The sequence below is a fragment of the Octopus bimaculoides genome, chromosome 22 (assembly GCF_046866305.1).
Source record: "Octopus bimaculoides isolate indiv1 chromosome 22, ASM4686630v1, whole genome shotgun sequence".
Lineage (NCBI taxonomy): Eukaryota > Metazoa > Mollusca > Cephalopoda > Octopoda > Octopodidae > Octopus > Octopus bimaculoides.
In genome coordinates this window covers 15,117,249-15,135,029 of record NC_142949.1, presented here as the reverse complement: position 1 = coordinate 15,135,029, position 17,781 = coordinate 15,117,249, and the positions used below count along the sequence as shown (strand labels likewise).

General features: G+C 37.0%; 2 protein-coding genes across 4 annotated transcripts in view; one reads left to right on the top strand and one right to left on the bottom strand.

Moving 5' to 3' along the window:
* The window catches only part of LOC106874492 (DNA-directed RNA polymerase II subunit RPB2), a 46,559-nt gene extending 29,579 nt beyond the window's left edge, over nt 1-16,980 (bottom strand). Inside the window, exons 1-5 of the mRNA XM_014922237.3 lie at nt 16,802-16,980; nt 9,191-9,417; nt 7,332-7,444; nt 5,697-5,953; nt 578-699 (exon numbers count right to left, since the gene is read on the bottom strand). Of these exons, the coding sequence (XP_014777723.1) occupies nt 578-699; nt 5,697-5,953; nt 7,332-7,444; nt 9,191-9,417; nt 16,802-16,820 (738 nt within the window). The 5' untranslated portion in view covers nt 16,821-16,980. The remainder of the gene's footprint in view (nt 1-577; nt 700-5,696; nt 5,954-7,331; nt 7,445-9,190; nt 9,418-16,801) is intronic.
* A 278-nt stretch (nt 16,981-17,258) lies between these two features.
* Nucleotides 17,259-17,781, top strand: part of LOC106872929 (phosphatidylinositide 4-phosphatase SAC2) — a 1,166,845-nt gene continuing 1,166,322 nt past the window's right edge. Inside the window, exon 1 of one of the 3 annotated variants that reach the window (XM_089339784.1) lies at nt 17,259-17,781. This exon is cut by the window's right edge and continues 179 nt beyond it. The gene's annotated coding sequence lies outside the window, so the exon portion shown is untranslated. The other 2 variants (XM_089339786.1, XM_089339785.1) reach the window with 2 other exon arrangements.

Sequence of the window (17,781 nt, the reverse complement as noted above, 5' to 3'; positions counted from 1 at the left end):
TTTTCACAGTCTGATGCCCTTCCTGTCACACTTTACCCATGTTTCATGTCAGGGACTTTTCATTCAATTTGTCTTGAAGGATACAGTTAGCAGATGATTTATTAACAGACAATTGTCAATAAACAGCATCAGTTGTGGCTCAGTACTTTGTTTCATGCAAAGCTCAGGATGTAAACACACACACGTGAATACTACACATGTGCATGCACATCATCATCATCATCCTTTAACACTTGCCTTCCATGCTGGCATGTATGTGGAAACTAGACATGTATATAGCCACATGCATATATGTAGAAACATTTATGTAATATAAATAACTGAGAATCCTTATTCTATGAAACAGCATTCACAGACGGACATTTGTAAACATCATTTCAAGCATGAAAAGAACTCCACAACCACACACTGTCTGTTGAACAAAGAGTGTACCAATGGTATTGCTAGACTTTTGTAACTAATGTAAAACGCATCTTCAACATGCACAAATATACGTGTGTGTGTGTGTGTGTGTTGATCGAGTTAATGTTTGAAGCTTGAGGATAAAGAGAGCAAAACAAGAACCAAGTTAACTCACAGTTCCTCCTCTGGCCATCATATTGACCCAAAGTGTACTGGTGGGACGGGAGGAGTGTTCAAGGCAAGACCGGATTTCTGTTTTATAAGCATACTTAGAATCCTTCTGTTGAAATACATACACTGAAATAAGGAGGAAAAAAAAAGAAAAAAAGAATAGAAAAACAAGGAAATTGATTTTCCCAGAGAAATGGTTTTCTTTGATATGTGGTGGAGAAAGGGGATGCGCAGGGGGTATTTGATTGATTTGATTGATTTGATTGATTTGATTGATTGCATTGTCTTACGTAAGGTGAGGGTAGGGGTAGTTATTGCTGGGTTGGTTGAATCATAGAATACCAGTTAAAAGAAGAAAAACAAACTTTCAGCAATTGATGGTCAGTCACTGGCTGACTGTAAACTTTGCGCAGCTGAAATCAACTGTTATTGATGCAGCCCAAATGCACAACTCGCTAATTCGCATATAAATGATAACATGAACACAACTTGTCCATTCCTACAAACACACAGAAGTCACGAGAACAAAGATAAAAATCTCCGATTGAAAGCTTCGCGTTATCATTTCGTATTGTTGCCTTGAAGATGATGACAAAGTTGCACTGCAACTTCTATTGAGTTACAATCCTCTCTCAATATCCAGTGGACTAGAAGCAGTAGTCAGTTTCATTAACTTCAGTCATCAATCTCATTACTTTTGCCCGCATCAACAGTCATCTCTTTCTTGCATACATCATATTATGCCAACTGTTGTCTTCTTATATTGTATATAAAGATAATATCAGGTGAAGGCAAGGCTGTGGTAAGAAGCTTGCTTCCCAACCACATGGTTCTGGGTTCAGTTCCACAGCACAGCACTTTGGGCAAGTGTCTTCTATTATAGTCTCAGGTCAAGTAAAGACTTGTGAGTGAATATGGTAGATGGAAACCGAAAGAAGCTTTTCGTATCATAATCATCATCATTTAACATGTTTTCCATGGTGGCAAGGCCAGGGGCCACACCAGGTTCCATAGATTGTTTTGGGCTTTGTTTCTACAGCTGGACACCCTTCCTAAGACCAGTCACGCCACAAAGTGTACTGGGTGCTTTTTATGTGGCACCATCACCAGTGCTTTCTAACATGGCACCCGCACCATGTTGTGTACATCTATATGTAGGGGGGTGTCTGTGTGTGTGTGTGTGTGTGTGTGTGTGTGTGTGTGTGTGTGTCTCTTTGTTCCTGTGTTTGTCCACCACTGTTTGACAACTGGTGTTGGTGTGTTTATGTCCCTATCACCTAGCGGTTCAGCAAAAGTGACCCATAGAATAAGTATCAGGCTTAAAAAAAGAAAAAGCAAAATAAAATACTGGGGTCGATTCATTCAATTAAAAACCTTCCAAGGCATTGCTCCAGCATGGCTGCACTCTCATGACGGAAACAAGCAAACCATAGAAGATAACAGAGCGATAGCTTTGATGCAAGTGTAGGTCTTGGTTGGAGCACTTAATTGGCCGATGTCAATATCAGGAGTGGAGAGAGAGAGAGAGAGAAAGACGGGTTCCAAACAAACAGGATTCAGTTCTGATTCAAACAACCCATATCCTGAACTAATGGAATAAAAAAATCCACAACAAACATTTATTAACCCTTCAACATACCAATTCCTCTGTCAAATGTATTGTTTATTTCTTCACATTGCCTTGAATTAATTACATTATATTTCGTAGCCTCAAGATTTCAAAAGTGTTTTTGTATATTTTTAGAATGACATTGTAAGGAAGGCGTGAGAGATTTGGATCTGGTGAGTTTTGACATAAAACAGATGGAACATTTTGGCTGGACATGCCCAGATTAAATGCTTAAAGGGTTAAGAAAGGTTTCTGCAACACAGAATCCACTTTCACTCTTACAATTCCTGGATGAAGCTAACAGACAACTTGTCAATGGTACAATGTATGGAGATTAAAACTTCGATGTATGCGTTGTGGTTTATTTACTCAATATATGCTCTGCTAAAGTATACAAAAGGGGACTTATGTACAAGTATATATAACTTTACAGCAATCCCTTGCCATATCACAGTTTATTATTTAAGCTTACAGCAATACCTCCGTGGTGTTGTTTTGCATTTATAATAAAATAAATTCTTTTATTTGTTTCAGTCATTTGACTGCGGCCATGGTGGAGCACCGCCTTTAGTTGAGCAAATCGACCCCACGTATTATTCTTTGTAAGCCTAGTACTTATTCTATCGATCCCATTTGCCGAACCGCTAGGTTACAGGGACGTAAACACACCAGCATCGGTTGTCAAGCAATGTTGGGGGGACAAACACAGACACACAAACATATACACACGCACATGCATATATATATATATATATACACATACATACATATATATACATATATATAGATATATATATATATATATATATATATATATATATATATATATATACATACATACATATATATACATATATACGATGGGCTTCTTTAGGTTTCCATCTATTAAATCCACTCACAAGGCTTTGGTCAGCCCGAGGCTATAGTAGAAGACACTTGCCCAAGGTGCTATGCAGTGGGACTGAACCCAGAACCATGTGATTTGTAAGCAAGGTACTCACCACTCCTACGCTATAGTAGAATACACTTGCCCAAGGTGTCATGCAGTGGGACTGAACCTGGAACCATGTGGTTGGTAAGCAAGCTACTTACCACACAACCGTGTACAAAAATAATTAAAAAAATATACAGTACAGTACTGTTTCTACTTCGTGGATTTTCACCTATCATGGGGGGTTTTGGAATGTAACATCTGCAATAGTTGAGGGATTACTATATATTCAAACCTATACTAATGGTTTCACTCAGGTATATAAGAGGATATCAGAGATCTGCAGAAGCTGCAAAGTCAGGAAATAAATACATAGCTAATACAGAAAACAGGAAAAAGTTCAAACACCAACTGCAGGGTTTCTGGTGCCATGTCTGCTGCAAACCAAATAGCTTTCCTAACTACAGCACCAGCCCATGACTACCGACACTAGTAGACTTAAGTAACTATAGTGATACTAGTGACCTGTCAATAGGGATTTTAGGGCACACTCAGTATTCAAGATATGCACATATGTGTGTGTATCCTGCATGCACAGATATGCAGTTTGCTTTGCAACCATGTGGTTTCAAGTTCAATTCCACCACATGGCACCTTGCTCAAGTGTCTTCTACTACAGCTCCATGCTGACCAATAACCTGTGAAGGAAAATGGTAGATGGAAACTGTATGGAAGCCTGCTGTGTGTGTGTGTTTCATTTACTGCCCCACTGCTTGACAACTGGTGTTGGTTTGTAAACTAACAGAATAAAGACCAGACTTAAAAATAAGTACTGAGGCTGATCTGCTTGACTAAAACCCATCAAAGTGATGCCCAGCATGGCTGCAAGTCAATGACTGAAGACAGCCCGTTGTATATATATACATATACTAGCAGAAATACCCGGCGTTGCCTGGGTTAAAGAGAATAATGAAATCTAAAAACGCCGTCTAGACTATGCATCATCTTTATATATAGAGATGTATATACACACACGCACCCAAACACATGTATATATATGTATATCAATATAAATATATGAAAGTCAATGAAGTTTCGTAAAAGAAGGTGATCATGTACATACTTTCTTGCTGTTGTGATTATAACACCTTGTTGTAAACTATGTTCCTTGTTTTCCCTTGTGGAGCATATACAAATAGGTTTTTTGTTGCTGCCCACTCTTGAGCAGCCAACATACAGTTGTCCATGTGAGAAGCAGGGCTCTTCCAAGAGAAGACCAGCTACAGACAGTGTTTGACCCTGATATTTGTTTATGGACATGGCAAAAGTCACACGAAGGGGGAATTGTAATCTTCTGAATGTAAAAGGAATGTCTGCTCCTGATGGAGTAAGAGGAATTCTTGGAATAAAGACGTCATCCCCTTTTGCACATCCAGAAAGAATGGTAGCCTCGATAACGTGTGACATCATTTTCTAAATAATGCTCATCTGTTATGTTCGGGTTAAAATTTCATCAACATCAAAAATATATGAATTTTCATAGGAGTTATGGCCGTTATGCAAAGAATATAATTTCCAAATTTCATAAAGATCCATTCAGTACTTTTGACGTAGTTTTGGATAAGAAAACAAATGACTAATGTGTGTGTTTGTGTGCATGTGTATGTGTGTGTGATGGGTGTATATATGTATAGATATCTGTATGCATGTATATATGTGTACATATTACATGTACATCTATATATATATAAATATACATCTACACATATGTATACATATACATGTATGTATAGATCTATATATATATACATATACGTGTACATCTATATGTATACATATACATCTCTCTCTCTCTCTCTCTCTCTGAAAGTATCTGTCATTACAGTATCGAAATGGTGTACATATACATGTATATGTATACATATACATCTCTCTCTCTCTCTCTTTCTCTCTGTGTGAAAGTATCTGTCACTACAGTATCGAAATGTGATTGTTTCAGTTAGTGGAATAGTTTCATTTTTAAAGTGAAAGTATTTGACATGAGTGTTTTTGTTTCACTTTTGACACGTAATACTTAAATAGTGGAGGAGATATTATGTTGCCGTGTGCTCGAACTCTGCAAGAAGTTAATAATTTTTTTTGACTAAAACACAACTGGAACCCTAAGTAAGGCATGTGTAAAATTTGAATGAAATTGGTTGCGTAGTTCTTGAGTTTTAGGGATTCACACACACAGACAGACAGACCGACAGACAGACACACATTCTCATTTTTATATATATAGATATATAATATGTGTGTGTGTTTGCATGCGTGTGTGTCTTTGTGTCTGTTTGCCCTTTGGTGCTGATGTGTTTACATCCTCGTAACTTAGTGCTTTGGCAAAAGAGACAAATAGAATAAGTACTAGGTTTAGAAAAAAGTCCTAGGGTCAATTTGTCTGACTAAAAAAACATTCAAGGTGTGGTGCCCTTGCATGGCTGCAGTCAAATGACTGAAACAAGTAAAAGATATATATAAGCATATATGTATGCACACACAACTACACAAAAGTTTGATTAAAAAGTTTTAAAATAACCATACCAGTGTTTGTAGCCATTTTCTCTTGTGCAATGAGAACTTTTTCAGATCCGTTAATAATAAAATATCCACCTGGGTCGAGTGGACATTCATTCAACTCTGTCAAATCACGATCTGTGAGACGATTGAGAAGGCAGTAAGTCGAGCGTAACATAATTGGGATTTTACCAATGAAGGTCTTCTGATGTTGAGTTTCAACTGGTTCTTCTCCTTCTTTGATGACAGTTTTCGTGATGTCAACGTAGAGAGGTGCCGAGTAACTAAAATTAAACAAACAGCAATATCAGTAATGAATATCATCATCATCATCATAATCTCCACCACTACCATTTAATGTCCACTTTTGCATGCTTGCATGGGTTGGATGGAATTTGTTGAGATGAGTTTCTAAGGTCAGATGCCCTTCCTGTTGCCAACCCTGTCTTCAAGCAAGGGAATATTTGCTCCACAACCAGACATGTTTTCCATGGCAGATTGGAAACAAAGGACACCACCTTCATGATGGTGACACTTGTGTACTACTGTCATGTGATGTCAAAACACAGAGACAGTAATATGCACGCACACACACATACAATGGACTTCTTTAAGTTTCCACCAACCAAATCCACTCACAACACTGGTTGACCAGGGGTTGCATTAAAAGACTTTTGCCCAAGATGCCATGCATTGGAACTCACAATCATGAGGTTGGAAAGTAAATGTCTTACCACACAGCCAAACCTGCACCATCTATGGAGCAGATATAATAAGGTAGGGAAGAAATATTTCTTATCAGACACTTCTGCTCATTCATTGAAAATACTGAGTGTGTTGTGTTTGACTAAATTTATAAGGGATACTGAATGACTGGCCAAGAAGTAATTTAGTAAAGCAGATGCCATCCCAGGATGACTTAAATTTATATTCCAACCGACCAGGACTATTTTATGGTCAGTATTCCAAAATTTGTGGAACTACCCATAATCAAGTGTTTTATTAATTTGTAGTGTTAAATCTAATTCTCAGGACTGGAATGGGAGAGAAATGATTTCTGTCAGGCTGTATTATCCGAAATTTATTTATGCAAAGGACAAATCTTTGGAGGTCTCTCGTTGTGAAAATTCAATAAACAGAAGTGGTGAAATGGTTAAGGTGGTTGGCTCATGACTGTTTGATTCCTGGCAGTGCATTGTGTCCTTCAGCAAGACACTTCATTTCACATTGCTCCATTCGACTCAGCTGGCAAAAAATAAGTTGTACCTGTATTCCAAAGGGCCAGCCTAGTCGCACTCTTGTGTCACACCTGAATTCCTCTGAGAACTACGTTATGGGTATGCATGTGTTTGTGGAGTGCTCAGCCACTTGTATGGTAATTTCACGAGCAGGCTGTTCCACTGATCAAATCCTGGAACCTGGTTCAGTTCGGAGTAGGTCCTTAGCTGTACCACTTTATTTTGTTGCGAAAAAACGTAGTGGCTTTTCTCAATTTCTTCATTCTAACTGTAAATGTTAACTAATTGTTTAACAAATATGAAACATTTAAGTTACCATCACACATCCAAAACAAACCACTGCTGCCACCGCCACCACCATCATTGCTGTTACCATCTATTATCATCATCAGAGTAAAAGATAAAATAAATCCCAACAACTTACGTCAAATTTCTCAATCTTGCTTCATTTGGCATCATAGGACTTGGAGCGCCATCTTTCTCCCAATGAGTTGGTTTAGATAAATAGATCTGTTCAAATTTTAAGACATACCTTGGCTGAAAGTAGAAAACAAAAACAGTTTCAATCCATAAATTGGAGCACAAAATAAAGTACTACAACATTACCCAAAGACTGGGTCTTTGGATTAATTTGTAGCATATTCTAGCAATTACGGCTATTCATTCATTCATTCATTCCAAGCCTTTCTTCAAACGAACATAAAATTTTTGAAGTAAAAAAAAAAAAAAGGAGAAAAGTTGTTTGAGGGATATAAAAGGATACAGTGAATGAGAGGAGTTAATTATAACGAAGCAGACAAGATTGAGAAATATTAATTTCTTTTGATTAATACAACAACTTGTAGGAAACAGGTTCAGCTGATTGAAATGGCTCTAGTGTCATCACTTGCTCTAATAGGTTCAGGTCTGGTTATGTGGTTCAGAAGCTTGCCTACCAATCATGTGGCCTTGGGTTCAATACCAGTGTGCACCACTTTGAGCAAGTGGCTTCTATTATAGCCCTGGGACAACCAAAGATTTGTGAGTGGATTTGGTAAATGAAAACTGAAAGAAGCTGTTCTATGTGTGTGTAGTCTTGTCTTCATATCATGAGATGATTGTAAACGAGCATGATATTTGTTTACAGTGCTTCGTGATAAATATGCTGGGCCATTGGGAAACATTCACCTGGCTTGGAAACAGGTGAGGGTTGATGACAGAAAGAGTGTCCAGCTGTAGAATATCTGCTTCAACAAATTCCATCTCACCCATCTGCATGGCACCTCAGGCAAGTAACTTCTACTGTAGCCCCAGGCCAACCAAAGCATTTTGAGTGAGGAAGGCTGTCATATATGTGTGTGTGTGTGTGCTTGTCCTTCACTTGACAGCTAGTGTTGGTTTGTTTATGTCTCCGTAACTTAGCAGTTTGACAAAAGTGTCCAATAGAATAAGTGTCAAACTTCTATTTGTTCACTGTTTCATTAATTGTCATAAAAGCCTGAGAAGTAGTTTTTGGGGGGAAATGACAAAATAAGGAACTGGCCTTAAACATATGACAAATGTAACCAGTGGCTCAATTCTGCTTTTCTTTCTTCTGGGCATGAGTCAAACAGTTTTACTTTACAATTGAATGATGTTCTTGTTGCTTCTTAGAACAAGCAGGTATGTAGTATACCTCTTCTAAAACTGGAGACAGTAAATTTACAGCCACACAACATTTGAAGTTTATCAGCTTACATATAAAACTAGAGAATTCAGTGAAGTCTAAGATCGATGAAAATGAAGGAATTGGGAGACAGATGTAGTCTTAATGTTTCTGTATTTTGTAAAGGAAAGGAATTTGTGATATCAGTGAAGTAAGAATTCAAACTGGGGCACTGACTTGACTCATTGCCGATAATTTAAAGAAGAGGTTCTCAACCATTTTTTATCTATGCATCTCTTTGATTACTATTTTATTCTTGTGGACCCCCAAAGCTATTCAATATTTAAAAACTAGTTTTATAAATAGTTCTTTCAAAATTCATTTGTCTAAGCTGAACTATATAAAACATCAGAGAAAGAAACTTGTTTCTTGCATTAAATATATCTGAAGCAAAATTTTTTCATTTACCCATAACCTACTACTGTGGACCCCTAAACATCTTTCAGGGATCCCAGTTGAGATTCTATCTTATGGGAAAAGAGGGAGTTTAAAACCTGCCAGAATATCAGATCATATTTGACTCATGGTGGTTTCATAACTAAATATCAATTTACATATTGTTTCAAACACATAGAAACAGAAGAGTTTTTATTACTTACAGGTGTCTCGATTATGCCTGATGTATGCTGTGCCTCAGCCTGCAGATCAATGGCAGGGGAATGCTCAACAATTCGCTGTACAGACATCTGAATGAATTCATCGAAGGAATCCAGCTGTTGCCTCACCAAACCCTTTTCATCAAAGTATGAACTGATGACGATCCAGCAAGCTTCTTGCCACAGATCTGGGGTAATTTCCTCTCCATCTTCTTCCTCCAGTACAGGATCTATCAAAAAAATTAAAAAAAACATACTACTATCATCAAAAATGACATAAACCATAAAGAATAACAGAAAGGCTCCCCTTCAATAGCCACGATCTTAATATCAAGATCGATGCAGCTGGTTAAATACATAGGATAAAATTTGGAATATAAGGTGATGGTCTGTGTTGGAAACAAAGCTAAGAAAACTGAAAAGTGTTTGAAGGTGTTAATAAATTTAGTTGCTGTAAGGACAAGTTTTTCAACTGGTCTGTTATCATCACCAGCACAACACTGAAGCTAAGTTACTTAACTCTCAAACATTGACAAATGTTCTGTGAGCTTGCAATGGTTCAGTCCAATTAGCTGCTAATATGTACCATGATGTGGCACAGCTTGCTACTTCAGTGACAAGCATAATGTTAACTTGTAATACAGAGTTCAAATCCTTCCTGTACAAGCCTTCGGTGTGAGTTGATATAAAATGCACATAAATGTATTTTTAAAAGGTATCTCTTCAAAACTATGTAACATGAAATAGACCCTTACCTAGACACAAAGTGCACTTCTATCCCTAAAATGTTACCTCCAGTAGGATTACTGGTACTGATTAATTTTCAAAAGGACATTCTAAACACTTTCCTCAAACCATCCTCTCCTGCCTTTTTCTGTTTCAATCATCAACAGGCAAGAATTTAAACAATTGCAGTGACCTTATGAAGTGGGAATCTGATACTACTAATACAACCCACTATATATTCTCTATGGTGGTTGTTTGAGGAGGTAGAAATAGCAGCCAAATTTTCTCAACTCACATTGTCTTAAACAATACAAGAAATTGGATGGATTAATCTTAAATCTACAAGATATAAGATGAACATGACCAGAAAAAACACTGGTCTGCTTGGTCAGGGCTGATCTGTGAGTAAATGACAACATTTAACAGGTGTGGCTGTGTGGTAAGAAGATTGCTTCCCCACCACATGGCTCTGGGTTCAATCCAACTGCATGGCACCTTGGGCAAGTGTCTTTTATGACAACTTTGGGCTGATCAAAGTCCTGCGAGTGGATTTGGTAAACAGAAACTGAAAGATGCCAGTTGTATATATATATGTGTATATATATATATTTATATATATATATATATATCTTGAAAAAAAGTCGTCAGAATTTTGGAATAACTTCTTTCATTTATTTTATACATATATTAGCGCTTTCGTTCGTCTTTCGAACTTGTCAAATATAATTCTGTGAAAATACAGAGATCTTGCTTATTTATATAAAACAGGTGTTTTTTTGGGTTTTGTTTTTTTGGGGTGAGGCTTTGGAGACAATGGAAGATGTATAAGCAGATAGATAGATAGACAGGCAGATAGAAAGATAGACCATTTCAATACAATAGCCCTTCTCTCTCTCTCTTTTACCACAACCATCTCTCTATCTGTCTGACTATCAGTCTATCTATCGATCTCTATCTGCTTATACATCTTCCATTGTCTCCAAAGCCTCACCCCACAAAAAAACAAAACAATGTTCTGTTATAAACAAAACCCCAAAAAACACCTGTTTTATATAAATAAGCAAGATCTCTGTATTTTCACAGAATTATATTTGACAAGTTCGAAAGACGAACGAAAGCGCTAATATATGTATAAAATAAATGAAAGAAGTTATTCCAAAATTCTGACGACTTTTTTTCAATATTTAATTCTGTACATCACACCTAACACTCTACACACACACACACACACACATATATATATATATATATATATATATATATATATATATATATATCATTATCAGACTGCCTTCTTCCAACTGTTAAACACGGAAGAGGATCTGTGATGATCTAGAGTGCTATATCTTGGAAATCCACTGACCCAATGGTTTCCTATGGTTGCAGAACTGTTTCCGGAGGGAAACACAACTTTTCAGGATGATAATGCACCAATTCACACAGCTAAAGTTGTTATTGTAAAGTTGCTAGTAGGCATCCACCCACAGAACCCATGTAAAAGGAGACAATGGGGCCAGGTGCATCTCTCTGGTTAGCCAGCTCCCGTCAAACCATGGAACCCATGCCAGCACTGAAAATGAACGTTAAATGGTGATGACGGATACTGCCCCTTCTCTCCCCATCAGCAACCACTTTACAGAATGTACTGTAAAGGTCCATTGTGAATTTCTTTGAGAGTCTGATATTGTCAAAGACATCTCGATCGAGAATAAAACAGTGAAGTAAGCAAGAGAACACAAACCAGAGCATTTTCAGGTAATTTCTTTTATTAATGAAATACAAGGGATCATATCAGATCCCTTGGTATCTGATACAGCCCTTTATTTATGCCCTTGTGACACCAGTCACCATACTTTTTCTATTATGTTACTATCAATACTCATCATTTTTTAACCATTGTCATCTTGACCCTGCTAAACTGCCATTTCCACAGATATGGCCACATTTGGGTTGGACTGAGGACTGGCGCAACTCATACAAGCATGGAGAGCAGACAACAAAATGATGACCAAAAGCACTTTTTGGTTAAAATACACAAAAGATAAACACGCAGGAAATAATAAAAGCAATTTGATTTCTTATATATGCATCATAATTTTAACATCTATTTTTTCATGTTTGCATGGGTCAGATGAAAATTAATGAGGAAAATTTCATATAGAAGGATGCCTTTCCTATCACCAGCCCTTAACTGTTTCCAAGAAAGGTAATATTTCCCCAAGCCCTTCAAACATGAACAGCTCAATGGCTCTTTTACTCTTTTACTTGTTTCAGTCTTTTGACTGTGGCCATGCTGGAGCACCGCCTTTAGTTGAGCAAATCGACCCCAGGACTTATTCTTTGGAAGCCTAGTACTTATTCTTTCGGTCTCTTTTGCCGAACCGCTAAGTTACAGGGACATAAACACACCAGCATCGGTTGTCAAGCGATGTTGGGGGGACAAGCACAGACATACAAACACATACACACATACATATATATATATACATATATACGACAGGCTTCTTTCAGTTTCCGTCTACCAAATCCACTCACAAGGCATTGGTCGGCCCGAGACTATAGTAGAAGACACTTGCCCAAGATGCCACGCAGTGGGACTGAACCCGGGACCATGTGGTTGGTAAGCAAGCTACTTACCACACAGCCACTCCTACGCCTATAGTCTTCATAGAAGATTGCAAAAGAATAATACCACTTGTATGATAGTCGGAAACTTTTATGTGGTGTCTCGACGAGAAGCTTGCATTCCAACCATGTGATTCCAGGTTCAATCTCACTGCAAGACACTTTGGACAAGTGTCTTTGACAATAGTCTTGGGCTGACTAAAACTTTGTAAGTGGTTTTGTAGATGGAAACTGAAAGAAGCCTATCATATACACACAGATGTGTATTTTTGTGTTTGCACCCCACTAGTGCTTGACAACTGGTGCTGGTGTGTTTACGCCCCTATAATTTAGTGATGCAATAAGTATCAGGCTTGAAAAAAGAAAAGTACTGGAGTCGAGTCATTTGAGGCAAGTGTTCCAGCATGGCCGCCGTCTAATGATTAAAACAAGTAAAAGATAGAATATACACATACACATACGACAAGCTTCCTTTAGTTTCCATATGCTAAATCCTCTGATTTGCAGAATCATAGAGGAGGGGAGAAATGCAGCCCAAGCTGTAATTTAAGAGAAAAAGGAAACAGACATAACACAGAATTGGAACCAAAGGCATCAAGCTTCTCTCCAAATATAGGAACTTATTCTTTCCCCATTGTGCTTGCCAAAAAAGGGCAATATTATTCTGATTAGGTGAAAACATATATATCGTAAGGTAACATATCCTCATGAGCAGACATGACTAAGTATTATCTTGGAAACAGGTGAAGGTTGGTGACAGAGATCACCTCAACATATTGGTCGGGCTCCAATGAGAGTGGAAATGATGATATCACATGAACAACCAGATAATCGAATGTTGTCATAATTTGTTGGTCACAATGCGCTTTGCACCATTTTAGCTTCTGAATGATGCCACCTTGTTGGCTAGGTAAGCAGGCCAGTATTTCTCCTGATTGGAAGGCTATTCCATCACAGAGTTACCCAGTTACAGCCGAGTGGACTGGAGCAACACAAAATGAAGTGCTCTGCTCAAGAACAACATAATGCACTCCTCGGTCCGGAAATGGAACCCACGATCAAGTGATCATGAGTGCAACACCCTAAACAACAAGCTACTTGACTTCACTATATATATATAATATTAGGGAAAAATTCATAACATATATATATATATATATATATATATATATATATATATATATATATATATATATATATATTACGGAGATGTACTTGCATAGCAAGTGACCTGATCTGAGATCGTGCGCTGGAACGAAAACAATTGCAGCGTGGAAGGTGTTTATAAGCCATTTAAGAAACACACAAAAACCGTTAGATTCACTTCTACATTTAAATTTAAATGTTGAAGTGAATCTAATGGTTTTTGTGTGTTTTAAATGGCTTATAAACACCTTCCATGCTGCAATTGTTTATTTATATATATATATATATATATATATAACCACATGTGGATCACTGGCGATTTTTTTCCTCCGTCTTCCTTTTCTCTTGGACTTTCCTGTCTCCTGTTTCTGAAGAAGAGCTTTGCTCGAAACGTAAAACTACCTTTCTTTAGCTTCCCTGAGTATCTACTAATATTTTGCATAAACCACATCCTCATATTGCTGTTTTTTGTTTTGTTTTTTTCAGGGGATTAATTACACACACACACAGGTATGTTGATGCAAACATGAAAGATAGAAATCAAAGGCGGTGAGATGGTAGAAACGTTAGCACGCCGGGCGAAATGCTTAGCGGTATTTCGTCTGCCGTTACGTTCTGAGTTCAAATTCCGCCAAGGTTGACTTTGCCTTTAATCCCTTTGTCTGTCCCCTCTATGTTTAGCCCCTTGTGGGCAATAAAGAAATAAGAAATCAAAATGAGTATATGTATATTTTTATTAATATTTAGCAGAAGTAACAGTGATTCAAAGTCTGAGAGTTGCTCCTGCTGAATATTAATATATATATATATATATATATATATATATATATATATATATATATATATATATATATATGTGTGTGTGTGTATACGTTTATGAATTTGAGAATGGATTAAGCAGAGCAAGAGGACACACGTAGATGGAAAGGATTGCTGAAGAGGTCACAGATGTGTGATGAAAGATTTCTGGACAAAGGACATAGGATAAAATAAGAACGGTAATAAACATGTGGAGAACGAATATATAATGCGTAATGAAATGGTTTAAAACCAGGGACCCAGTTCAGTCGCATGTCAAAAACAACATCTATGGGTTCTATTGTTTTTTCATTCTTCCACAACGTATTAAACTGATATTTACATAGAAAAAGCACACCATAGTATATTTTGATTGTATTTATTACAATATCAATGGCGTGGCTTAGTGGTTAGGGTTCTCGGCTAACGATCGTACGGTCATGAGTTTGATACCCCGTGGAGCATTATGTCCTCGAGCAAGACACTTTATTTCATATTGCTTCAGTCCACTCCGTGAGCAGGACCTGTAATTCTAAGTGGCCAGCCTTAGCCACAATAGCTGTTACGTTGAATCTCCCCTGAGAACTACTTTAAGGGTACACATGTCTGCGGAGTGCTCAGCCACTTGCACGTTAATTTCACGAGCAGGCTGTTCCGTTGATTGGAGCTACTGGAACAATTGTCATAACCGATGGAGTATCAGTGTAAAGTCTGGTGGATTTTGTGGAGAGGTTGGTCGGAACATAAGTAACGAAATACTGCATGACACTTTGCCATTTTCCAATGAGAGATAAAATAAACGTTGTAACAAGCATCAATGTTTTGAAATCGGCTCTTGTTACCATTAATCTTTCTCTGACATTCTCTTATATTTATCTACCATTAGTGACGACTAAAATAAATAGATACAAAAAAAAAAAAAAAAACTCAGAAGGAAATCTATTTAATTAGCTTCAGTTATTCTTCTTCAAGAATTCTAGCCATATACGAATTATTCCTCGTTATCTAAACGTTGGTATTTGTGACAACATTGCTACTAATATTACGGACCTAACTACGTATATACACATCTCTCCCGACCGTTTCCTCACAGCTTTCACAAATATAGATATTTCTTCATGAAATTTTCTATAAACACCTTTCAGACGGCGTAGATTAAGATTATATCGGAATTTTATACACACACACACACAAAAAAAGTAGTCGTTTTCACATTACGTATTATTTTTCCGGATTTCAAGTTTCATCTTGTGGATATGTATGTCTGTGCGCGCCTATTAAATTCTTTTTTTTTTTTTTAACATTAAATTTCGATATAACCATAACTGGAAGAAAATTTCACTGAAAAAATTACTCCATTTTCTAAAAGTTATAAGGAAACAAAGTCAACTCGTGTGAATTACCCGAAGAAACTCCTCTCCCCAGCCGCAGAAAAAATTTTCACAACGAAATCGGAATCTACACCACCTGAAATGTTTTTGCCCAAGAGATTATCTTGACAGTGGTATTTTTGACAACATTGCTAAATAATATTATGTAGTACACCTTCATTACAATGACAGTCCGATGTTTTTTCTCTTATATTTCAACGTGTGGTTTATCATAATCCTTAAATCTTTTATTATAAACATAAGGACCATCGAGAAAAGAACCAGGAGCTTAGAAAGGTAACCCACATTAACCAAGTTGCCAAACTACTATCAGAAAGACCAAAAGAAAACGAGTACCTGTCCCTATTGTTATTTTGATTCATTATCCGCCAACCCTGTTCCTCTATTCAAGTGGTTCCAATTTATGTAAATGTTTTGGAAAGGCATGAAGATCACAGCTCTTCTCATGCACTAATTTAAATGTTAAACTTCTCTTTGCTAATGGGGGAAAAAAAAGAGATGAATTGTTGATGCCACAGAAATCTTGGCGCTAATTACAGTTTAACAGAAATGTTCTCATCCAAGCTTCATTTGTAATAGCAATTGCTTTAATTAATATTGTCCTCGAGAAATGCATGAACAACACTGCATCCCTACATGCATATATATTTCGAATATATTCTTTGCTTTGAGCAATTGTTTCTGCGGCTTCCATCACTTTCTATGTAGCTATGTGGGTTTATTGTAAACATGTAAAAACACGGCGAAATTCCGTGGATCTTTTAAATAAATGGATTTTTTAAAGAAATTTTAATGAAAGAACAAAGAGAATTAACGTTAAAACTATGTGAAAATAGGAAAACTACACGAGAAGTTTTCGATTTATGATTAATTATGAAACAATGTTGTTGTAAGCATTTGAAACATCAATACAAAATGGAAACATTACCTTCTTCCTGTCCGTACATATTTATAATTGAAAATTAGTTGGATTTCTAATGATGTTAATGGAAGAAAAACCGGATGAAATCGAAGTGGTTTTTATAAAAGATGGTGGTGGATTAGATGGAAGATAATAGGAGAATCCGACAAAAGCGACATATAATATTGAGTAGCCATTTTTGTTGTAGTAATATGAGATAGAGGTGGTAGGAGGATGGAGTGGAGTGGCAATGGTGGGAGCAGTGACATAGTTAGGGTAGGAGTTCAGATATAGTAATGATGGGTGAGGGTGCGTATAAGGTGAAAGTGAAAGAGTAATAAGAGGGGGTGATAGAGGGAGTAATTATATAAAAATAGAATGGTGATGATGAGAATTTTGATAGAGTAATAGTTTGTAGGTGGAAGTAGTAATATAGTAATAGGGTGTTAGTGGTAGGAATAGAAGCGATATAGTAATAGATTGGTGGTGGTAGTAATACAGTGGTGTTTGTTGTCGGACGTGTAGTAGAAAATGAACGGAAGCGAACTCTTTAGTATGAGGCGAAAGTGCGGGAATGAGAGGGAAGGTGTGTCAATAGAGAAAGTAGCTTTTGAGAGAGAGAGAGAGAGCGAGCGAAAGATGTAATAACATTATTTAGTGTAGCTCTCTCTTTTTATCAAAACTGTATGCACACCGTCTCTACAGCCAGTCAACATCGTTTGCGTGCCGACTGACAGTTGAGGCTGTTGTTATTATTTATATATAGAGAGATAGAGTGTGAATTACTATTATTGTCATTACAACTATCATGGAAGTTTACCAAAGCGATAATCATTTTATAATTGTGGATGGAAATCATTTCCTTTGGTGTAGCCGTTTAGATGGATCTTTAAAAGCCGAAACAGGTGTGTACTCTCCGCCTCATGTTATTGTTGCATTTTGTTTCATTTACGTGGGTTACGTACGAATTTTTTAAATGTTTATCGTGTATATCAATTATTAAATAA